This window comes from Saccopteryx bilineata, chromosome 3, assembly GCF_036850765.1.
Source record: "Saccopteryx bilineata isolate mSacBil1 chromosome 3, mSacBil1_pri_phased_curated, whole genome shotgun sequence".
NCBI lineage: Eukaryota > Metazoa > Chordata > Mammalia > Chiroptera > Emballonuridae > Saccopteryx > Saccopteryx bilineata.
This window is the reverse complement of record NC_089492.1, coordinates 208,446,702-208,471,921: the sequence shown is the minus strand read 5'-3', so window position 1 is coordinate 208,471,921 and position 25,220 is coordinate 208,446,702. Positions and strand designations below refer to the sequence as shown.

The 25,220-nt window shown below is 45.8% G+C and overlaps 1 protein-coding gene and 1 pseudogene across 2 annotated transcripts in view; both read left to right on the top strand.

Moving 5' to 3' along the window:
* Positions 1-274: 274 nt before the first annotated feature.
* BCAR3 (BCAR3 adaptor protein, NSP family member) overlaps positions 275-25,220 on the top strand; it is a 125,664-nt gene continuing 100,718 nt past the window's right edge. The window contains exons 1-2 of one of the 2 annotated variants that reach the window (XM_066268694.1): positions 275-502; positions 11,628-11,955. In XM_066268694.1, the coding sequence (XP_066124791.1) occupies positions 11,639-11,955 (317 nt within the window). In that variant the 5' untranslated portion in view covers positions 275-502; positions 11,628-11,638. Of the gene's footprint in view, positions 503-11,627; positions 11,956-25,220 lie in introns of those variants that run through there. The other variant, XM_066268697.1, reaches the window with a different exon arrangement.
* Positions 24,453-24,596, top strand: LOC136332814 (small nucleolar RNA SNORA16B/SNORA16A family; annotated as a pseudogene).

Below are 25,220 nucleotides of genomic sequence, written 5' to 3'. Positions count from 1 at the left end.
CAAAGCAGATCTGCTGGATAATTAAATAACACGGGGAAGGGGAGGAGTAAATTAGGCGGGGTTGTTTCCACAAGAGGGGTACAGTGAGGAAGTGGTCTATCTACATTTGAGTATTGTCTTCTCCGGGAACTATGAGAACTAAACTCTAAAATCGGGGTAGAGGAGTGCAAGGGAGAGGTCAGCGCATGTAAATGTCGCAGGGGGTTCCGCCAGGTGCCAGGCCAAGTGGATCGGCTCGCCGGGGTGTGGCCGTGAATCAAATCAGCAGTTGAGGGCTGGAGTGCGCGCCGCCGGCTCAGAGCCGCTCCAGCAGCTGCCGCGGCCGGAGCTGGCGCGCCGAGTGCGAGCGCCTGGCGCACAGCGAGCAGCTCGCGGGCTTCTCGGCGGCCACCCCGCAGACTATGAGCGGCCCTTGCTCGGGGTGCAGCCGAGACACGGAGCCCGCGGTGCGGAGCCTCTGAGCTTCTGCGGGAGACCCGTTCGCCGAGTTCCACGCGGGGAGGTGAGTCTCTGCCGCGCGTCCCCCGGGGTGCTGCTCCTCCCGGGGAGCCTCGGCTTCTCTCTCCCAAGGGGGACCGGCTGGGAAGTTTGTTGGATGAAGTTTAGGCTGCGGAGAAAATAGAGCCGGCGCTCCCACCCCACCCCCCAGTCACCCAGCTGAGTTGGCGTTTGGGGTCGGGAGTGGCTGAAGTTGGGACGGGACTTGCGCCCTCGGGGGCCTCGGAAGCGGCTGTGATTCCCCAAAACGTGGTCCGCGGGGAGGCGCCCGCCGACTTGCGGCGGGCATCTTGAACGGCATCTTCCCGGGCGCTGGCCTCTCCTGAACCCCTGTAGCTCAGCCAGCAGCCCGTCCCCGTCCTGTCCCGTCCCGTCCCTCTCAGCCCCAAGGCCGGCAGGGGTCAGGGGACGCGGGGACAAAGGGGCTCTACTGGGAGCCCGGGGCTCGGAGGAGGCGAGTTTCTCCCCTAATCTCTTGAAAAGTTTGCAAAGAAAGCGAAGGAGCCTGCCTTGTAACTGTTGACAACATCTCCCTCCCTCTCTCCCTTTGTTGAGAAAGAATGAATAGTTGGTTGTGTCTCTCCCTCCGCGTCGGAGAGGGGAGGGGAGGAGGTTCCGATCTCAGACCATCTTCCCTCGCCGGAGCAGGCTGCCACCACATTATAAGTTTGATCAGGTGTAGACACTCGTCCGGGAGAGCTCGAGTGAGCTCCGGAACAGCTAGAGAGGCGGCGTGTTCCGTGGGGATCACGGCCAGTCGTGGCTGGGGCTTTGAGGGGTAGAAAATTCTGTTTGGTGTTAACTCACTTGAAGCAAGGTGCGAAGGGAAAAGACCGGTTGCTTAACTTGGTGTCTGCTTTCGCGTAAAGCCACTAGCTGAGAGAGAAAATGAGCCAAGCATTCAGAGATTCGTTTAAACCTTGACTCTTATCTTCCAAGGCTACGCAGATCTCTCCAAAGAAAATACATTGGAGAAGGGAAGGTCACTCTGAAAGTGGAGAATCTCCCTGCGTGTTGCCAAGGACTGGGGCGAGATCCGGGAAGAAGGGGAGGCCTTGGGGCTGGGGGCGGGGCTCAGTTGACTGGGGGTCCAAAGCGCAAAGGGGCTGCCCAGTACCTACATACCGGGAAGCCACAGACTAATACACGGTTGCACGGTGTGCAAGGGGACGCATAGAATATAACGTAAACAGTTTGCCATGCCAAAGGCTCCCTCCCCCAACCCCCACTCCAGCTTTCTCTCAACTGCTGCTGAGTCTGACATTTCCAGGATGACTAACCAAGATCTCCATCTCCCCCGATTCATATGGAAAGGACTGCTTGTCCAATGGATTTTATCTTAAGAACCTTATCGTGTAAATCCTGTGCTGTGGTGCTTGAAGTACAATCCATGGAAGAATTATTCATACTTTAATCATTTGGCTAGACTTCATTAAGTTTACTTAAAAAATAAAGGGATATTGTGTGTGTGTGTGTGTGTGTGTGTGTGTGTGTGAGAGAGAGAGAGAGAGAGAGAGAGAGAGAGAGAGAGATAAGGACAGACAGACAGGAAGGGACAGAGATGAGAAGCATCAGTTCATTATGGCACCTTAGTTGTTCATTGATTGCTTTCTCATATGTGCTTTGATGGGGGGGGGGCTACAGCAGAGCTAGTGACCCCTTGCTCAAGCCAGCGACCTTGGGCTTCAAGCCAGCGACCTTGGGGTCATGTCTATGATCTCACACTCAAGCCAGTGACCCTATGCTCAAGCCGGTGAACTCATGCTCAAGCTGGAGACCCTGGGGCTTCAAACGTGGGTCCTCTGTGTCCCAGCCTGATGCCCCATCCACTGTGCCAACACCTGGTCAGGAGGGATACTTTTAATTTTTAAACGCAAGCAAAACTTCATTTTAAGTGGATAAGCTGATTTCATGTGTGAGGTTGTTGAATCTCCTCTCCCTGTCTGATTCTGCACAGAAGATATAAAAGTATGTGTCTAATTTGTAAATTCTTTACCAAGGTTGTAATGGGGGCAGAGGAGGCAGTTACATTTCCAGAGTTTAAAATATTATAGTAAGTTCTTAAAGCCCATATCAGATGACCGTCTATGAGTTTGACTTGAAACTATTTCATATCAGAAAGAAAATAGAAAAGTCCAAGTAGGAGGACCGCTTATCTCTGCTTTGATTTTCATCTGATCATCAGTTTCTTTGACATATCTTGGTAAAGCAAGTGAGTCAGGCTATTATTCACAAGCATTTCAAAAGCACAGCTGCAGAGTCTGGATGGCAGCACATAGGTTGTGAGCTTGTCAGGCTTGCTCTTGTCCCACTGAGACTTCAGCTCTTTGAACATTCACATGGGTCTCATTTTCACATCAAGACATAGAATCTTTGACCTTTGCAGTCACACACTACTTAAAGACAGGGATTCGTTCTGGGAAATGTGGTGTTAAGGTGAGTTAGTTCATCATCGTAGGAACATCATATAATGCACTTACACAAATCTATATGGTATAGCAGCCTACTATATACACCTTGGCTATATGGTATAGCCCAGTGGTTTTCAACTGCAAGTCTGTAGACCAGGGGTTGAAAACTACTGGGTAACCTACTGTTCCTAGGCTACAAAGCTGTACAGCATATTAGTGTACTGAATACTGTAGGCAACTGTAACACAATGGTAACTATTTATATATCTAAGCATATCTAAACACAGGAAAGATACAGTAAAAATACAGTATAGAATATTAAAAAGAGTATACCTATATAGTGCAGTTACCATGAATGGAACTTGTAGGATTGGAAGTTGCTTTAGGTGAGTAGATATGAAGGCCTAGGACATTACTGTGTACTGCTATAGACTTTATGACACTGTGCACTTTAGGCTACACTAAATTTATAAAACAACACAAGATTAAATCAATCACAAGAGAAAATGATGTAATCAATAAATGGAGTAAACATGAGATGTATGAGGCTGCTGCTGGTGTAGCATAGCATACTATTTACAGCAAATTGGGTTTTTTAATAAGTAGAAAGAGTACTCTAAAACTATAGCACATAATTGTATGTGCTATACTTTTATATGACTGGCAGCACAGTAGGTTTGTTCATAGCAGCATCACCATAAACACACGAGTGACATGTTGCATTATGATGAGTACAACATCACTAGGTGATAGGAATCTTTTAACTCCATTATAATCTTATGGGAACACTGTTGTATATGTGGTTCATCATAGCCTGAAATGTTCTTATACGGTGCATGGTTGTAAGTGTTTTAGGATCTGGCGTTAGACTGGATAACACTATGTTTGTTTACCTGCACAGTGGAGAGAGGTGAAGTCTGGTGGCCAAAGTCTTACCTGGGCTTTTCTTTTAAAAACTCAAGACGTGCCACTTGGTGTGCCTGTGTGTGTGTGTCTACATCCTACTTGGTTTGGTATGTTTACATCTATTGCTTTAAGTTAAAGCATTTCCGTCCTCATCTTTTCTGGCCAGTCTTCCTCAGAAGCAGGGACTTCACTTGTGAACTCTCATTATAATAGGCCTACAATGACAAGCAATATAGACATGTCCCTGCCCTGCTTAGAGGACACCTGCTCTTTATTGAATGCTCACTATATGTCAGGGACATTCTGTGCACAATCACATTTACTTTTCACAACAACCCCATGAAATAGGTATTGTTAATCTGTTTTTACAAATTTGAAACTGTCAGAGTTGAGTAACTTGTCCTAGGCCCTATAGCTAGTCCAGTGGTTCTCAAACTTTTTGAAGTTGGGTGCATTTAAAATCCTACAAATAATTGTAGGCACACAAAAAAATAATTGTAGGCACACTATATACAAATTTCTGAGAAATATGTTATAATAATTAAGTCAAATATTAAAGAAAAAAATAAAAAGTTCAAGTGTGCTTTTATTGTAATTAAATGAAATAAATACGACAAAATTAAATTTATTCTGACATTAAAAAACATTTTTATGTTACATTTTTTGAGTTATGTTTTTTTAGAATTTGTAAAAAAGAGGAGTTAAGGCCCTGGTTGGCTCAGCAGTAGAGCGTCGGCCTGGCGTGCTGGGGACCCGGGTTCGATTCCCAGCCAGGGCACATAGGAGAAGCGCCCATTTGCTTCTCCACCCCCCCCTTCCTCTCTGTCTCTCTCTTCCCCTCCCGCAGCCAAGGCTCCATTGGAGCGAAGATGGCCCGGGCGCTAGAGTGGCTCTGGTCCCAGCAGAGCGACGCCCCGGAGGGGCAGAGCATTGCCCCCTGGTGGGCAGAGCGTCGCCCCTGGTGAGCGTGCCGGGTGGATCCCAGTCGGGCGCATGCGGGAGTCTGTCTGACTGTCTCTCCCCGTTTCCAGCTTCAGAAAAATACAAAAAAAAAAAAAAAAAGAGGGGTTAAAAAATTAAAAAAGACAAAAAAGTTATCTTTTTATATATATATATATAGATAGATACATTCTTAGTAAGATTTAGTAAATTCAGCAGGTCCTGGTGCGAATGTGTTTTTTTCATTCTTGTGTTTATGAGAAACATGAGCCTGATGAGTCCTAGCGATTTCTTCAGTGTTTGGGCATTTACAGTGTGTCCGTAAAGTCATGGTGCACTTTTGACCGGTCACAGGAAAGCAACAAAAGACGATAGAAATGTGAAATCTGCACCAAATAAAAGGAAAACTCTCCCAGTTTCATACCTATTCAGTGCAGTTCCATGTGGGCTCACGCACAGATTCTTTAGGGCTCCTTAAGTAGCTATCCTGTATAGCCTCTACAGACTCGTCACTGACTGATGGCCTACCAGAATGGGGTTTCTCCACCAAACTGCCGGTTTCCTTCAACTGCTTATCCCACCGAATAATGTTATTCCTATGTGGTGGCACTTCGTTATAAACATGTCGATATTCACGTTGCACTTTGGTCACGGATTCGAATTTAGCGAGCCACAGAACACACTGAACTTTCCTCTGTACCGTCCACATCTCTACTGGCATGGCCGTGGGCTGCTCTGCTGTATACACAGTGTTATGTCATCATATGTGCATGTGCACATGCTGCTACATTATCCTTCAGAAACTGGGAGGGTTTTCCTTTTATTTGGTGCAGATTTCAAATTTCTATTGTATTTTGTTGTTTTCCTGTGACCGGTCAAAAGTGCACCATGACTTTACGGACACACTGTATTTGAAAGGCAAAGTCTCATTTCATTCCCTCGTCAATACATTGAAGAATTCCTGTCTTTTAACTCTTAATTGTGTTGAGTGCAAAAAACCTTCACCATACATATCATCTTAACTTTACACCAAACAAAGGATAAAAGAAACTTGCCTCCAGTCTTTCCGGGTAACATGGGGGCAGTGTAAACAATCCAGCACCACAGCTTAACAGCCTTTTGCAACCTAGTCAGGCAAGTGAGGTGGGGAGTTGGGCAGACCTGTCAGCTTACAGCCAATTACTCACACCTTTGTCCCCCCAAACTCTAAACTCCAAAAACCCTGTTGGTTTTTTGGTCTTCAACAGGCACATATTTCCCTGGAATACCATAGGTGCATCTGGAAATCTTCTAGGGTGCACCAGTGCGCCCTGGCGCACACTTTGAGATCCACTGAGCTAGTCCATCAATGGTAGAGTAGGGATTTGAATCTCTCAGTGACTCTAGAGCAAGCCTAGGTTCTGAGTCAACCCTGTTTGATTTATAAAAATCAAATAGTACATATGATGGAATTATCAGTGACTGGAAATATCAAGAGGGAAACAAGTCCAGGTGGAGAAAATATGGGAGCCAGAGACAGGAGACTTGGATTTAGTCTCCTCAGTGCTCTTCCAGCCAGGTGTTCCCACCTCAGGACCTTCTCTTTTGTAGAGTCCCTGGCCTGGAAATCATTCTGATCTTCTCTTCATTGGTTTCTTGTTTTTCTTCAGGTTTCATGTCATTGTTTCCTCTTCAAAGCAGCCTTCCTATACAGCCTAATCCGAAAGAGCCATCCATCCCCAGCCAGTATAGTCTGCCATTTCATCCTGTTTTGTGTTCTTGAGTGCCCTCATGATGGGGATATGACCGAGTTTGTTTTCCTGTCTGTGTTGGTTGGACTCCCCCATCACAGTGAAGGCTCTTGTAAGAGCAGGACTTTGTCAAGTTTATTAGGTCTTCAGCCCTGGTACACTGGAAACCTTCAGGGAATATATATATACTGAATGAATGAACATTTATTTTCTTATCTGGTAAAAGGAAGGGACTTGATTGTCTGAGATCCCATCTACATATAACACGCTGAGATTCTGCCTAGTGGTCGGAGGTGGTAAGTGGCTTCTCTGTCAAAATGGAAAGTACTTACCATGAACCTAGATTCACACTACACACTGTGCACTCCCATCGCTTGGATTTCTCCCTGGGCTCCTGGTATCTGGAAAAATTAAAAGTAGATAAAGCTCAAGTAGGAAATAGAGTCACCCAAAGATTGCAAATGAGCTCCTTCTACCTGTAGTTCCCCTACCATCCCCTGCCCCACTTTTCGTTTGTTTTATTTTCAAAGTTTTGTTTCCGGGCTGGGCCCACCTCCCCCATCATTGGCCTGATTCAAGCTTGACACAGGACCCAGGGTCGAGATAGTCTTTCCAAATCACTAGACATAGGGCAAGACTGTATTTTCATAGGAAAGAGTTCCAATTTAGAGGCGGGAATTGTAAAGGAGAGCCTGGCCTGTGTATTTTCTGTTTATCTGCAGCTGAGAACTCTCTGGAAACTTCACCTTGGATGCTCTTCTCCCTCCAGTTGATAAACTCTGCTTCACACCCTCCAGGGAAGCCGTTTCAGGGCTGCTAGATCCTGGTCCCCACTTCCCAGAGCACTGGGAATCACCAACAGTGGTCATCACTTACTGTCTGCTTCCTCCACAGAGAAGTAATCGCATGCAGTTGTTGGACACTGTCCCCACACAGGCACAGTGCTCACCACATAGGAGGCCATCCTTAAATGAGTATTGAACAGAAGAATGAATAAGTGCATCTATTAAATAAATGATACTTCCTCATTTTCATTCTTTTATGTTACCGAGGAAAACAAATCTGAGTAAGTTGCTCTGTACCAAAGAGACTTGCTTATCCAGTGATTGTCAACCCTGCCTCCACATTGGACAATACCAGGGTGCTACCCACTGAGATTCTGATTTCATTGGTCTGGGTCATGCCTTGGGTGTCAGGATCTTAAAAGCTTTCTGAGGCTTCTTAATGTGCAACTAGTTTAAGAACCACCACTTTAAATTTTTAGCATTCCTTCCTTGCATTGGTTGAAGCAGCCATGGTAAGAGAGAATAGGGATATAATTCATGGATATTGTGTGGTTCCTGACACTTTAAGAGGTACTTTCACATCTGTTATCACATCTGATAATAACAAGCTAAGGGATCTACTCTCTGGTTTAAATATTCCCTTTATGTTGACGACTCTTAAAAATCTACGTTGTGTCCTGGCTCCTGACTGCACATACCAGTATCTAACCTCCTGGACCAAACTGTCCTGCTGGTACCTCACACAGAACAGCTCCAGTGGTGAGCTTGTTACCCACCTTCCTGCAGGCGTCCCCTTCTTATGCTACTGGTATGTTACAGCATCGCACCATTGTCCCCAGGTTACGGCCTCTGTCCTCCCAGCCAGAGGCCTCAGCTCCTAGCTCTTTGCTCTGCCCCTCCCTTCCCTTCACCTGGCCACTTCCCCAGGTCAGTCTTTATTGTTCCTTGTTGGCTTGTTACCTTTAGCGAGACTGACCTCTCTGCCTCCCTCTTCTCCCCTCCAGAATTATCAGAGTTACCTACCTGGGCATGGACTAGAATCTGCCCCTCCCTTCCAGATCTTTCCTAGCACTTACAATTAAGTCCAGACACCTTGACATAGCCTTTAAGACTTCATAATCTGGTCCTAAGCGGTGCTTATCCAGAAGATGCTTCTCGACCTCTCTACTCCAACCAAATCACATGACATGACATGACACGACACAGCGTGCAATTTCCTGAGCCTGGGGAGCAGTTCCTGTCTTTATGCATCTGCTGTTAAAACGTTGTCTTGGAAGGCTTCTCCTGACCATTCTTCTCCTTTCAAAATCCTTCATCTACAGTGAGGTCTTCTCTGAAGAGGACCTTGAATCCTTTCATCAAAATTAATTGTTCTTCATATGATTTCACTCATATGTGGAATATAAAACTAAGAGCAACAAATGAACAAACAAGACAAACAAAAATTCATATACACACAGATAACAGTATGGTAGTTACTAGAGGGAAGGTGGGTGGGAGAGTAGTAAAGGGTAAAGGGGGTCACATCCATGGCGATGGAAGATTTGACTTTGGGTGTTGAATACACAATGTAATATGCAGATGCTATAGCATAGAAATGTACACTTCAGGCCCTGGCTAGTTGGCTCAGCGGTAGAGCATTGGCCTGGCATGTGGAAGTCCCGGGTTCGATTCCCAGTCAGCATACACAGTCGAGAAGCTACCACCTGCATCTGCTTCTCCACCCTGCTCCTCTCTTCTTCTCCTGCAGCCAGGGTTCAAATGAGCAAGTTGGCCCTGGGTGTTGAGGATGGCTCCACAGCCAACCTCAGGCACTGAAATAGTTTGGTTGCATGAGCAACAGAGCAACGGCCTAGATGGGCAGAACATCAGTCCCAGATGGGAATTGCCAGATGGGTCCCGGTCGGGTCACATGTAGGAGTCTATCTCTCTGCCTCCCTGCCTCTCACTTGATAAGAAAAGGAAGGGAGGGAGGGAGGGAGGAAGGAAGGAAGGAAGGAAGGAAGGAAGGAAGGAAGGAAGGAAGGAAGGAAGGAAGGGAAATGTATGCTTGAAATTTATAATTTTATTAACCAATGTCACCCCAATAAATGTAATTTAAAAGTTAATTGTTCTCCTCTCCAGCATGTTAGGGACCCCTATTGATGAATCCTTGTTGCCAGTCCTTATCTTATTCTCAGAGTACATAATCAGGCATTGGGGCTTAGGATTCCTTGCTTTCTCTAAGTATCCTATAAGGAAGAAGCACTTAAATATTTGTTGAATTGAGAGTAGAAAGAGCAGGTGTCAACATCCCTCTCTATCCAAGAGTAAACTGAGGTGTGGGTAATGTGCGGAAAGGCCCTCTAGAACAGTAGCTCGATCTTGAAATAGATCTTGGATAGGCAGAGAGGAAACAGGCTGCTGGGAACACTGCAGCCAGGGCTACTGACCCATTGTTGGAGCCTGGAAATAGAGTTGATCAATAGTGTGGCCCTTTGCACACAAAGAGGCTCTATGGGGTGCTCTGGGCCTCCCCACAGGTCCTTTGAAATGATCCAGGCCTGTCTGTGGAGAAGGAAGGTGCTGAGAGCTCAGACAGGTGAGCGTTCGCAGCTGTGTGTGTGGGGGGAGAGGGAATCCTTGTCAGTTTACGTCACTGGTGGTCAGGCAGGGAGGGGTAAGGAGTGTGGTTCCATTTTTAATAATGATGAGTAATGTTGAGCAAGTGCTGACTGTGTGCCAGGTACTGGTCAGACCCGGGAGGGCCCACACAGGAAGGGCTCTCACAATTCTATTGTTCTGTACCCGCTGTGAGCCAGGCCTGCTGTGTGGTCCCAGTTAGACATGGAGCAGACAAACCCCAGAATTACCAGGTTTGGGAAAGAACTGAGGACAGGGTTAGGATTATATACGCGAGTGAGGGGTCTCCTTCCCCCCAGCCCCTGGCACTTGCGCATTTCTCTCTGCTGCATGCATAGGCAGTAGCTCTTGTGTGCTTTCGTCATCAGTTGTTTTCTTTGCACACTCTGCTGTCTTCATCCCAGTTCTAACTCTTACACTGTGAGGTTCTGGAGGGCTGCATTCTTCTTGGTTGTCTTCAAGCCATAGCCCAAATCCCAGTTCCTTGTGAAACTGCAGCGGTACTAGTAAGCGATGATTGTCACTCAAAGCTGTCTCCTTCGCAGTGGGAAGAAAGCTGTCTCCTTCGCAGTGGGAAGATTGGTCTGCATGGGACCGGGGCTGCAGGGCATGAGAGCTGACTGCAGAGCAGGGCAGTGTTCCACTTGTCAGCCTGGAATAGGCTAGGCTTGGGCTTAGCGAGGCTGCTGTGTTGTCCAGACCAGTCTGATACCACGACCAGTAGTCACATTCTGGATCCTTATGTCTCCAGGACTATCCCTTATTTTTATTCAGGCTCATGTTTCTTTTCCTCAAATATTGGTCTTTAAAATGTCATATAATTTGTCTTAAGTCAAAACCATAGTTTGTTTTGGGGGTGTTGGTGCTGATTCTCTCAGGATGAATATTTTTACTAGTGGTCAAAGCTGGGAACAATTATTGGGGCTGTTTTATTTGCATGTAACCTTAGGTATCACTTTCCTTTCTTTTCCATACCCCCCTTTATTTTCTTTTTCTCTTCCCTTCCCACTCTTCCCTGACTATGTGGACACCATGCACATTGCTAACCCTCTGGGGGACCGTATACATGGAGCCCCCTGCCTCAGTGGCTTCCCCTGCAACTGAGCCCACTGATGTATGGAGGATTGGCCACCTCCTGACCCCTGACCCTGGCCTGTCTTCGTTAATTAGAGCACATTGATTTATTTATAAGCACCAGGTCATTGACAGGAAAGTTGCCCAGTTGCTCTGGGTAGCACAGCCTAGGGGCTGGTCTGGTGCTGAAGGAGTTCCAGCAGCTGAGGAATTCCAGTCAGCTCCGCCTGTGCTGTATTTACAGGGTGGGAGAGATGTAAGCTAATTAACATCTTTATAACATTTTCTCTAACGCCGTTAGTACTAAAACCTTGAGTCCTTCCTCAGTAATCTTTTTTGTAGTCATGCTTTCCCATCAGCTTCAGTCACCTGAAATAATGAAACAGCTCATGTGCTTCTAACGTCTCTGAAATGTATTTGCCCTTTTCTGTTGGCAGATCTGCTGCCAGCCCAGGAGAATTCCTTTGTAATAGCAAAAAAGGGAGATGAGTAAACTTCCTGTTTGCATTCTGTTTCACTAGTGATGCCATTCAATGTTTGTCTTTTAATGCAGCAAGCATTTTCTTTTGTTAGGCAGTATATTTCCATTTCCTTCTGTACTTAGGAAGTCAGTTCTTGTGATGATCTTAGATTTATAGCTTCCCTCTTATCATTCCCTTCAGAGTTGAGAATCATGGCTGCGGGAAAATTTGCAAGCCTTCCCAGAAACATGTCAGTGAATCACCAGTTCCCCCTGGCCTCCTCCATGGACCTTCTAAGCAGCAAGTCACCTCTCGCCAATCATCGCCCAGATGCCTATCACGACGTGTCCATACACGGCACCCTTCCACGGAAGAAGAAGGGCCCTCCTCCTATAAGGTCCTGTGATAACTTCAGTCACATGGGCACCCTGCCCCATTCCAGGTCCCCACGGCAGAACTCAGCCCTGACACAGGACGTCATCCAGGAGCACCCACTGCGAGATTGGGAAGGCGAAGTTTTCACCTTCAGGTAACTTCTTTCATTTCATGAGGGAAAATGATTTGACTTAAACAGCTTTTTAAAAAAGTCATTTTATTAGGTTACATGTCAAACATGTACAAAATAGAGTAAATAGTGTAATTAACCTCCGTGGACTTATCTATCACCCGCTCCAACAGTTATCACCCCAAGGCCAGCTCTGCCCTGGCTCCTCCCACCCACTTTCCTTTTCTGGTGTTGTTTTAAAGCAAATCTCAGACCTCATTTTATTTTACCTATAAATATTTTGGTATATGTCTTTCAAAGATAAGAACTTACTTAAAAATATGTATATATCTATAACCATAATACAAAAAATGGTGACACCTAAAAAAGAACCGCCCTTTAATGTCATCTCATATTGGAGAGTATTCTCAAAGCCCACTTTCTGTGTCATTAAATCCCTCAAAAAGAAGCACAAGTATTTTTTTTTATCATAACACCAGATTCTGAACTACATCCATCCAATTCTAAAGAGATGCCAAGGTGTCTTTAAGTTAGGATCTGTATCTCCTTGTAGCTAGTTGTAATGTGACGGAATGCAGTTCTGTGTGGTCGCATCATTGGGTCAACTGCAGAACACGATAGAATATTTTCTCCTATCCACCAGGGATGTGAGTAAGTACACCTTATGGTTGTAAAGACTTCTTCCCTGGGTTTGTAATGGGCTGTGTAATGACTGTGATTGGTTTCTGCTTGTTAGAGCTGGTTTAGAAACTCTGCACTCCTCCTGTTGGGCAAGATCAGCAACCTGGGATGCTGTCGGGGAAAACAAGGTGGATTCATCTGTGTATCGCCTGGCGTCACTCTTTTTGTCCAGTCCTGTAGCAAAGAAAGCCACTTTGATCCTGGCTTATTTATTTGTTCAGTATCTATATACAGCACCTATATTAATTAGAGTACACTGATTTTATAAGTACCAGTACTTTACCTGGAAAATTCTGCCCAGTTCCTCTGGGTCTCTAACTGAAGGGCTAGTCCAACATTGAAGATATTCTAGCAGCCAAAACACTTCAGTAATCTGCACTTGCCCTTTTACAGGGTGGAGAACTATGTGAACTAACAGGATAGCTATGAAACATCTGAAACAGTGTCCTCCCAGAGCTGATATTCTAGGGAAGAACCCAGATAATAAATACAATTAACTAAACAAGACGATTGCAGGTTATATAGTAAGAATTATAGAGGAAATAGAGAGTGGAATGCTGCAGATTTATTGGGGTTATGTCCATTTCAGAGGGACAGGTTGCTGAGAAGATGATAGTTAAGCTAGGACCTGCCTATTGAGAGGAGATAGCTGTGAAAGCACCAGCGGAAGGCTGTGCCAGGCACAGGGAGAGCGAGGGCAAAGCTCTGGGGTGGGAACAAGGTCGGCATGTTTGAGGAACCCTAAATGAAGCCGGTGTGGCCTGTGGCTAGAGGGTAGCCAGTTGAGAGAAAATAGTATAGACATTGAGAGAAGCTAGGCAGGCAAGAGTTTAGAATTCGTTATAGTAATGCAGTAGTACAAGAAGAAATGAAGTAGAGGCCCAGGTATCCACTGTAGAAAGCATGAGAGAGCTCTGAAATGTTCCTGACATCAGACCAGAAGGTTCCCCAGATCCAAAAAAGTCTAGGTGGGTGACCTGCCAGTCAGAGAGCCTGCTGATGGAACAGATAAATGTGGAGGTACATACTGCGCAGTGCTGTTCATATTGCATCATCGGAACTTCACAGGTGAGATGCATACAGAAGGCAGCCATCATTCTCCCTCTCCTGAAGCTATGAGGCAGCAAAGAAAAATATAACCCTGGTCCCCCAGCACTAAGTACGAATGCCAGGCTGCACGATATGGAGTCAGAACAAACTGCTACCTGGCTTCCTGTGACCACTCTTTATTTTTCCCCTTAAAATTTGAATTGAGCTAGACGTCACTGTGCACGGGATGTACCTCCACATTTACCTGTTTCATCAGCAGACTCTCTCAGCTGGGAGGTCGCCCACCTAGATTTTTTCAGAGCATGTCCAGGGCCTTGTCATGGACCTGGCTCTCCCTGGGGAACCATCTGGTCTGATGTCAGGCACATTTCAGAGCTCTCTATATACCACACACAAACAATTCACAAACTCATTTCTTGAACTTCTAAGGTCCTGGCTAGGTGCCAGCTCTTACAAGGAGAAACTCCAAGGGTAGTAATGGAGTCACCCTTCCTATCTGAGGAAGTTTCTGATAAACATCCAAGGTCCAAGTTGTCAACCTGCCAGAAGTTCAAAGCTTTTTGATTTAAAAACTGATTGAACAGAATGGTCAGATCTCTGTAAAAAGATCTAATCAGGGAGAGGGGCACAAGTCCTGAGTTTGAAGTCCAGGTGGTGGAAGATTGCTGATTTAGGTTTGTTTATGATTCAGAATTATGTTCATTTGGAGACACATTTTTTTTTAGGTTTAAAATATCCTATTATTAAGGGAAAATGCAGAAAGTAACAAATGCATTACTTTGAAATAATGTGCAAAGGCATGTGTTTGTGTGTCAAAAGATCAAAAAGTCCTAGTCTCCTGGCTCATTAGTCTTATTATTTTTAATTACCTAACACGTTTTAAAGTTTTTTTTTTTATATTTTATTTTTTTCATTTTTATAGACAGAGGAGAGACAGAGAAGGGGGGAGGAGCAGGAAGCATCAACTCCCATATGTGCCTTGACCAGGCAAGCCCAGGGTTTTGAACCAGCGACCTCAGGGTTCTAGGTTGACACTTGATCCTCTGTGCCACCGCAGGTCAGGCAATTACCTAATACATTTTAAATATTCAGAAATGTTCCCAATTTTTAGGAGTTTAAAGTTCCTTGTTTTTAAAATTTTTTTTTTAATTTCAATCCTTTAAATAGTCCTAATTAGACTGAGTGGCTTCCATTCCTTTTCAGAACAAGCGTGATATAAATGAAGTCTGTGGCTGTGAAGCACTAGGGACAAGCAGAATGAATGAGGACCGAGGCTCCAGGGCGGGGCCGTGCCTGTGGGGCCACAGGGAGCAGCACAGGGAGAAAGTGTTTCAGTCCCTAACTCTGCGTACAGCCTAAGAAGAGCTGCGGCCTGCCAGCCGCCGGCCCCGTCGGCTCGCACTCCACTGGGAGCTGGGAGCCATGTGTGTTTTAAAGTGAGAGTTTTGGACTTCTGTCTTCAGAGAACTAAGACTTGTTAGGTCTATTTTTAATAAGATTATTGATATTTTAGGGGGCTTCTAAAGTGTTTTGGCCTTACTTGCTTCTTTTCTTGGTGAATGTTGGTGTTAATTTTATGACTTGCCTGGATGTCAAGTGTGAAAACCTTCCATTTTGTCACATGTGGGGTTGGCATGATGATGGTAGGGCCATCGTGAAGAGCCTGGCCCCATTCTTCACATGCACCTGCCTCCACGCACGGGGCCAGCACCGCCTTGTCTTGTCACATTGCAAGTTTGCTGTTTTCCCAACAAGTCTGTTTGCCTTATTAATCTTTAAAAAGTCACTTTTATTATAATTAAATATTAATTGAACATCTACCCTGGGAGGCCCCAGGCAGAGTAGAGGAACTTGCCCCTTTGACCTAAAATTTTGCGTTATTAAACTGTCATATAAACATGTCATAACCACATAAATTATTATCCCTTACATTTTATAGTTTTAAAATATCTTTTTTTTTTTTTTCATTTTTCCGAAGCTGGAAATGGGGAGGCAGTCAGACAGACTCCCGCATGCGTCTGACCGGGATCCACCCGGCATGCCCACCAGGGGGTGATGTTCTGCCCCTCTGGGGCATCGCTCTGTTGCATCCAGAGCCATTCTAGCGCCTGAGGCAGAGGCCACAGAGCCATCCCCAGCGCCCGGGCCATCTTTGCTCCAATGGAGCCTCGGCTGCGGGAGGGGAAGAGAGAGACAGAGAAGAAGGAGAGGGGGAGGGGTGGAGAAGCAGATGGGCGGTTCTCCTGTGTGCCCTGGCCAGGAATCGAACCCGGGACTCCTGCACGCCAGGCCGACGCTCTACCACTGAGCCAACTGGCCAGAGCCTGTTTTAAAATATCTTGAAGGATATGTTCATATATTATCTGTTTGAACATCATAACCCTGAGTGAGAGGCAGCACATTTTATCATGAGCAGCAGCAGCAGCAGCATCTATAGTTGAGAAAAATGGTTCAGGGATGTTGAGACGCCTAAGATCAGACCCTGGTGAGTGACTGAGCTGGGATTAAAACCCAGAAAGTACTGTAGGGCCTTTCCCAGACACTGCTCCACAGCCTCCCAAGATTGTTGGCATCCTCTGAGCCATCTTCCTGCGTGGAGAGCTTCCGTGCACATAGTCTGAATCCAGGGTTGCTGGCATCCCCCTTGGGAAAAATGGAGCCTTGGTTGCCAAGAGCCAGGCAGAACGCAGGCCTGGGAGGGGGTTGGTCTCTTCATTCGGAGACTGTATCTCTTGGCTTTGTTGTTGTCTTGACTGCCCTTGGATGTACTTGTGGTTTGAAAGGTGGCCAAAGCGAGAAGCCAGGGCGCTTTTAAACCTGCTGCTTGATGTCACAGAAGGAGCCTTTGTTCCGCAGGCAGGGCAAGGCTTCTCCGACAGGTCTGCAGACAGGATTTCCTCTTGACATTAGCGTTGTTCGGCTGGTGGCCCTTTGATTCATTTATCTTCAAGGATGAATATTTACTTGAATCTGGGACCTTCCTTGGGCTGAGCGGGGATCGGTGCCTGTTGTTGGGTATCCGTGTTGCTGGGATAGCTGAAGGATCAGCACTTGGAGACAGCCCAGTCCTTTTCCTGCCTGTGGGTATGTGGAGGCACGCATTCCTGGGAACAGCTGCTGAGGGCCTAATTCCCTCTGCCCCTTGTGCTGTGGGAGCATGTGGTGGGACAATGTGACGTTTCATTAGTTTGCATGAGTGGAGCTGACTGACTAGTCACAAGTGTTTTAACCGACAGGGGCCAGAAAGTCTGCAGACTTACCCCAAGTTAAAATCTGGTGTACTTTCCCAGCTGGTAAGGAACCCACCATGTCACAGTGCCAACTCTTCAAAGTTGAAGCAAAAGCATCAGCACGGGATCTGGGATCTGTGTAGAAGACTCTTTTCTAAACATTGATTTAAAGACATTCTGGGCTGTGTCGATGCTGTCATGTGAAAAATTGTTTCATTTGTTCCTCTTCAGAACCACCAAGTTCTATAACCACTACTTTCTCCTTAACAAAGCAAGTGCCCCCAGATAGGCAAATAAATGAGTCCCTTAGCTCACTTTAATGGGAGAGATCTAAATGTAACCATCCACGTGCAAACATCTGCATTTTATCTATACGTGGGTGTGTCTGCTGTCTGCAAATTGGAAGCTTTCTGTGCACAGAGGAAAAGTTGGATTTAGAGTTGAAAAAAAATCTATGTAGTAGATTAATAATTCTATTTAATAGAAGGTCATCGATTGAGTTAGGGTGGCAATGGTTTAACAGCCAAGAATGTCTCTATGGAGTAATGGTCCACATGTTTTTATTCTTAAATTTTTAAGTTGAGTTTTACTCACATTGTGAAATGCCTGTGGTGTTTGAGTGCAGCTGTTGTTGGACAGGTTAGTGAATTCCAGTGGATGGTACATGTCTAGGCCCAGTGGCCCCCAGTGACCCCCCCTCCCCTCGTAGGCATGCTAAGGCTCGGAGCAGCTGGGTCAGAGGTGAGCTCAGCCCTGCTGGGTGTCTTGCTTGCCCCAGTGTTGAGGGAGCCCAGAAAATGGGAAGTGCTTGTCCGTCCACCAGCTGCCTGACACTAGTCCTAAATCCTCTACTGACAGGGATGATTTGAACCTAAAGTCTGGGATCTGTGCATTCTCAGCTGTTCTTCTGGGGCAAACTACAGGGTTTTTAAAAACTGATTGCAAACCACAACTGAGAAAATCATTGGAGAAGTAAAGTATACAATGTCGTCTTTGTTGAGCGTAGCTGCTCAGCATTTTGTCTGGCCTCCACCACCACCCCTACCCCCACTCTAACACATGCACCTTGGACAGACCTGCTTTAAATCATGTTTTTTCAAGCCTCCTCCAAGCTGTCTGGGAAAGGTCAGGCTTTTTAGTCTTCTGAGAGTCAGAAACTAGAAGCTTTTTGCACCCCTTCCTACATGTTGAAACGTACTGTACACAGAAGGTGCTATGTAGTTACAAATTATCTGTGCTCTTATGACATGTGGGTTTGGGTGCCATCCCAGCCTGGCCAAAAGGATGCAAGCTGGAGAAGTTGTTGTTGCTCTTGTTGATTGGAAGATGACTTTATAGGCCCTGGACTGGAGCCACAGGACTGATAAGCCCTCAGGCCACCCTGCTGTTCACAGCTTTGTAAGGCTGTCACCACCTGTCTGTCCCTAAGAGACTAGCTGTTGGATAGGATGCAGAATTTCAAGCTTGCTCTTCTTAGAGGCCCCAAAGGCAAGTACAAATGGTCTTCTGGTTTTAAGGCTTGTACTGTTATTTACAAATTATAGAAGACTGGGAAAACTTTCATAACTGACCCAGTGTTTGTGCAGCCTGGACTGCCAGTGGGTCCACCTGCATAGTGACCAAGAGTAAGATGACACCTGCTGTGGTGAGGAGAAAACGCAGGCCTGAAACCCAGAGGCCTCAGTGCAGGTCCCTGTTTTCCCACTTTGTAGGTGTGTGAACTAGGGAAGTTCTAAACTATAAAATGCAGGTGAAAATACCATCCTTCTGAGGAGTGCTGTCAATGAATATGGCTCACTAGTCACTAAATATGAAGGCCCCACCGAATGTCAGCGCTCTTTCACACGAGCTTTCTGGGAGTCTAGGTGGAGCAGGTCACTGCTCTCAGCTCCCACCTGATGACCGGCAGTTTATTCTTCTCCTGCCCAACTCTGCTGAATGATACCTGACCATGAAGGCCACTGGTGCCTTTGCTGGGACATGGTTATCAAAGAAAGTTGCTAGTGACCTTGCCGCCGATCCCAGCAACCAGACCCGGTAGCTTTGTGACCTTGCATAAGTTACTGTAACCTTTCTCAATCTCCACATCCTCAAAGAGTAGCTATAAGGTCAACTACAATGCCATGTGAAGGCACCTAGTGCTGGACCTAGCATGGAGAAAGGGCTCAGATGTTGGTTTTCTTCCTTCTTTCCTCCTGAAAAGCTGGGGCCGGGAGGCTCTCCTAATCCTCGTGTGTAACCGGAGATCACGTTCAATGCCTGTGGCTGCCATGGAAGAAAGTTTCCCACATGTTGATGGAGCCTGGCAGGAATGTTCTCTCCGAGTCTGCCCTAAGCTGCCCCGCAGCAGTGAGTCTTGGCCACCACTCACGATTACAGGTATAACAACCTTTCCCTGCATTAAGAGATTGGCACACCATTGTGTAAGACTCAAAACAGAGCCTGTTTTCAGTGGACTGGCCCAACCCTTGGCCACTCGTCCTTGTTCTTAATGTCAGCGTCTTCATTGTTTCTTCTTCAGTGAATGTTTATGGAGCTTATTTTGTGTCAGGCATTGTGCTATGTACCAAGCACCCACAGAGGATGGAACAGATGTGGGCCCTGTCCCTAGGGAGTGCTCAGGGTAGGAGACACACAGACAGATACATGACAACAAAATGAGGGGGATGAAGAACGTAACATCAGAGAGCCCCTTGGATTGGGTGGTGGGAAGGCCTCTGGTGGTGGTGGTGGGGGACATTAGGAGATTTAATATAAAAAGAGAAGGTAAAACACTGCATTAATATTTTTACGTTACTATGTTTTGAAATAACGTTTTTTAAATGATAGGTTAAATAAAATATTCAAATCAATTTCATCAATTTCTTTTCAATTGGCTACTAGAAAATTTAGAATTATATTGTATTTCTATAGGATGGCACTGGTCTAGACCTTGGTAAGAAGTGTAGGTTTTCTCCCTAGGGCAAAGGGAAACATTTAAGGGTGTAAGTAAGCAAATAGCCTGATGTTTAATTTTTAGATGTTTACTGGTCTCTCTATGGAGAAGTGATTGATTGGGAAAGAGGGATGGAAGGAGGGCAGGAGGTGGTCCCTGAAAACACAGAGAGCAGGTGGAAGTGTGCTCCAGGACGATGGTGGAGGAGATGAAAGCGGGAGGATTCAAGGTCTGTTTCACAGGTAGAGTCTGTCTAGGCCTGGATATGGTGGATGAGGAAGGTGGATGGTCAAGTATGGCTCAGGCAGCTGGGAGTGTGGGGTAGGGCTGTTGGCTGACTTGGGGAAGACTAGGGAAGAAGGGCTTCAGTTAGGTTGGTTGCTTTTTCTTGGGAGAGGGGTGATAGTAGATGGCAGAGAATAGAGACTTCTGCTCTGGGTGCGCTAAGTTTGAGATGAATGCCGGTGTAAGTGAAGGTGTTTGCCACCAGTTGGTAATATGAGCCTGGAGGTCTGGACAGAGGTCTGAGCTAAGAGTTACAAAGTCAGCAGTCTGCATGGAAATGGAATGGATGCCGTCACCTAGGGAGAGATCTATGTAAAGCAGAAAGGGAAGGGACCGTGGGGCCCAGTCCTGAGGAATTCTTCTGGGCTCTTTTACCAGGGAGTCAGCAGAGGAGGCTAAGTGCTTGGTTTGGTGGGGAGCAGAGAAATGAGGCAGGAGCTGCATACGGTTGGTGTTCAAAGGAAGGTTTTTGTTTCCTTTTTTTTTTAAGATGAGAGTCACAATTCAATAGAAAAAGTTGTAATTTTTTAAGCATATAATAAAGCAAAGCACATTTTTTCATACACATGATCCTCTTTATACCATGTTTTGATTTAATTAAAGCAGACCTGTCACAAGGGCTAGCCTCCCCATGGGCCTGTCAGCAGCATGGTGATTATGTTCCTAAGGACACTGTGGACAGAAGAGAAATATGGACAAAAGAGAAATATGGACAAGTGCGGTTGACATTCAGGCGTTTGCCTGTGGGGCATTTGCCTGTGGGGTGACAGCTGCTTTTCCCAGTTTTGGTGAGCAGCCACCTGAGGGTGGGTGTCTGCCCTAGAAGGCAAATCTAGGGTATATGTTTCTATATCTGTTTGGCTGGGTGAAATCTTTCCTTTTAGAAGCCTTGAGGACATTATTTCAAAACTATAGCACTTTTGCCTGACCAGGAGGTGGCGCAGTGGATAGAGCATCGGACTGGGATGCGGAAGACCCAGGTTCAAGGCTCAGGTTCGAGACCCAGAAGTTGCCAGTTTGAGTCCGGGCTCATCTGATTTGAGCAAAAAGCTCACCAGCTTGGACCTAAGGTCACTGGCTTGAGCAAGGGGTTACTCAGTCTGCTGAAGCCCCACATCAAGGCACATATGAGAAAGCAATCAATGAACAACTAAGGTGTTGCAATGAAAAACTGATGATTGATGCTTCTCATCGCTCTCCATTCCTGTCTGTCTGCCCCTATCTATCCCTCTCTCTGACTCTTTCAAAAAACAAAAACAAACAAACAAAAAACTATAGCACTTTTGTTCTGCCTTTGAATTAGTTGAGAAGGAACCTTTACAAACACACTTCTTTTGAAGGGGATGGAGATGGTTGGGGGCGGAGTGTATGGGACTCTGGTGGGAGTGGAGGAAGGGCAGATAGATACCAGCCAAACAAAGCATCTGCTTTTAGCAAAAGTGCTGTGTTTGGACTTAGCCTGAAGCCTGATGATTCCCTGATGCCAGCCCCTCTGTGCCTGCCAAGAGACATCCTGGCCTTGATATGGTTTTTTTGTTCTTACTCCATTCAGTTTGACTGCTGCCAAGTTACGATTTCAGCAGTGCCTTTTAGTTGAATGCTGTCACCAGAGTTCTGCTGAGCACAGGTTAGCCGGTGACTGCATCAAGTTTTTATCAAACGCTTTGTGTTCGTCTTGGATTCCTATGTCGTCGCGCCGTAGACTCATACATAGGACATTTCCACAGCAGTGTTTTCACAGGATCAGGGAGTCTGCCCGAGGAGGCGGTTCAGTTGCCATTCTTTTCGTACATGTCATAAACACATTCGTCAGGCACTGTTGTGTTTTCAAATGAGATGGAAACTGACTCGTAGAAGCAGGAATCACCGTTGGGGTGAAAGAAGCAGGGCTTTTAGAAGTAACCAGAATCTCTGACAACTAGGGAGGGAGATGTGCCCTTGTCTACTGTCGACTCTGAGCTGTAGAAAGAAAGATTTCCCAAGTGGAGGGAAATGATCCAGAAGTTCTCATGGCCTGAGGCTCTAAAAGGGTTCAAGACAATGAAAAACAACACATTTACCACAGTTTGGAGGAGGAAGAGGTATGTGATCATCCAGGTATCTTGTGTTTAAGGGTGTGTGTGAAGGAGCAGGTCCAGCCTGGACTGACTGGCGGGATCCCCCCTGTGGTGTGATGGCCCGGGGCCATGCTGATGCATCATTCACAAGTACTTCGAACCTCACTGTGTGCTTGGCTTATCCTGGGTGCTAGCGATTCACAGGCAGGCCAGGGGCCTCTCTCTTTGAGGAATTCATGGCCCTAGGAGAATGGGATGTCCATTTTGAACCTTCTAACCTCACCAGCACCTGTTTTCTCCATCTTTGCTACTGACCTAAGTCTCCATCCATAGTGTAGCCCTTTGTACATTCCACTGGTTCAAAGCATCAATCATCAGTTTTTCGTTGTGGCACCTTAGTTCATTGATTGCTTTCTCATATGTGCCTTGACCACGGGCCTTCAGCAGACTGAGTAACCCCTTGCTCGAGCCAGCGACCTTGGGTCCAAACTGGTGAGCTTTGCTCAAACCAGATGAGCCCACGCTCAAGCTGGTGACCTCGGGGTCTTGAACCTGGGTCCTCCGCATCCCAGTCTGAAGCTCTACCCACTGCGCCACTGCCTGGTCAGGATTAACCTCTGATCTTAATTTAACATCTTTCAGGTATTTCGTTATATTTTCTCCTTGACCAAGTGATTGCAGATTGTAATTTCTAGATAACCTTTCCCTCAGGACTTGCCTTCTCTGTGCTGTCCTTGCCTTAGACCCAGATATGCAACCAGGGGCTATATCAGGGGGACGGCGGTGTATCTGGGGGACCAGGGCTGTATCAGAGAAGGACAGGGGCCGTATCAGAGGGTGGCACTGGCTGTAAAAGAAACAGTGCAGAGTGAGCAGAGGATTGTGAAAAAATTGTAAGGGCAACAAAAAGGCTTTCAGAAACTACGTCTGGGACAATAAGACCAATGAAGCCTGATTAGGTGATGGCACAGTGGATGGAGCATCAGACTGGGATGCAGAGGACCCAGTTTCAAAACCCCAAGGTCAACAGCTTGAGCATGGGCTCATCCCACTTGAGTATAAGCTCACCAGCTTGAGCACAGGGTCCCTGGCTTGAGTATGGGATCATATACATGATCCTAAGGTTGCTAGCTTGAACCCAAGGTCGCTGGCTTGAGCAAGGGGTCACTCACTCTGCTGGAACCCCCCAGCCAAGGCACATATGAGAAAGCGATCAATGAACAACTAAGGAGCCGCAACGAAGAATTGATGCTTCTCATCTCTCTGTCTGTCTGTCCCTATCTGTCCCTCTCTCTGTCTCTGTCTGTCACAAGAGAAAAACAAAACAAAACAAGATGAATGAAAAAGAGAGAAACCAAACTGGTGAGCTTCTGTTTGGCTTGCCCTTTTTTTTTTTTTTTAAGGAAATGACTTCTGTGATTGGAAAGGATAGAGTAAAGGTGAAGGAGGAAGAAAATGAGGCCATGACAAAAGGCTCTAATGTCACCAAATGAGGTGAAGCCCTGTGGCCCAAGCAGATTGGGAGTTTGAGGCTATGACCATCAACTAGCGCTGCAACATCAGAGAGATGTCGGCATAACCAAGAGCTATAGGAAAGATGCAGATAGATGTTTTGGCTTTCTTAAAAAAGGAACTTAGAAGATGAAATTAATCTCTAAAACGATAAGGTTGGCATCAAATTCAGGAAAAAAAGGATTTTTACGACAATGATTTTTTTTTTTAATATTTGATAAAGGAAGCAGCAACCTCAGAAAATAGCAAGGCTTTGTCAGAAACAAGTCATACCAGATTGAGTTTCCTTCCTAGGGTTGCTTTGATGATAGATTAGAGGAATGTTGAGAGGGGGAACATGCTAACGTCAGTCATTGGTGATATCCTTGGGGTGATATAATATCCTTCTAGGTGATAGTAAATGAAGCACACTATAGGTTGTGTCCTCGGCCCCATTCTAGCTAATTAAAAAAAATCATTTAGACAGTAATATTGACCTACGGATCACATTGGTGGATGACATGAATCTTGGAGGAGTAACTAATATGTCCAAATGACAAGTGTAAGATAAAAAAAAACATCTTATGGCCTTTATCAAAGCTGCAGCTGCTTCCACATACCTCAGTGGTTCTCAACCTTTCCAATGCCATGACCCTGCAATACAGTTCCTCATGTTGTGGTGACCTCAAACCAAAAAATAATTTTGGTGGCTACTTCATAACTGTAATTTTGCTACAGTTATGATTCGGAATGTAAATACCTGATATGCATTATGTATTTTCCGATGGCTTTAGGTGACCCCGCTGGGGTCGCGACCCACAGGTTGAGAACCGCTGATATAGCTGCTGTGGTCAAAAAGGAGCCCAGAGTGACAGTTTTCCTTGATGGTCGCTGTTCTGTTTGCTGTTACTGATTGGGAATAAACAAAATACATCTTGGCATCTTGAAACAACAGACAAAGTCTAACTGGAAAGATTGTAAGGAAAGACTAAGACTTTCTCTCAAATCCAGAAGCAAAGTAGAAGTATGGGATTTGGCTTAATAGCCACACATGAAAAATATACCAGCATTTGGATCACTGCTAACTGACTCAGAGTGAGTCAGTGGTATGCTATGGTTGTCAGAAAAAGCTAATATGATTTTAAGAGCATTAATTGCTGTTTAATAATGAAACCAAGGGAAATGGTTGTACTTGGCTGCCCAGATTTCATTTGGTAAGTTATTTTTAGCTTTATACACCAGAAAAGGAAGATAAATTCCCCCACTATACTAGAACAGTGAGGTCTAGTCTAGACCACTCCTCTGCTCTAGAACATCATCCGTTGGTTTAATCATTAGAGCTATTCCTAATTTTCTTTGTATCAGTGACAAGGAACTTCTCATGTCACGTATGAACCTTAGGAGGAGAATATGAAATAAGTGCCAACCTTAATACTGTCACCTACTAGTGAAGCCTGCTTTAGCAAAAAAAATACATGGTGAGATGTGAGTGAATCTGTTCTCCTTTATTAAGGTGATGAAACAAAATATATTTTTCTAAGGGTACATCTAGAAGTGTTA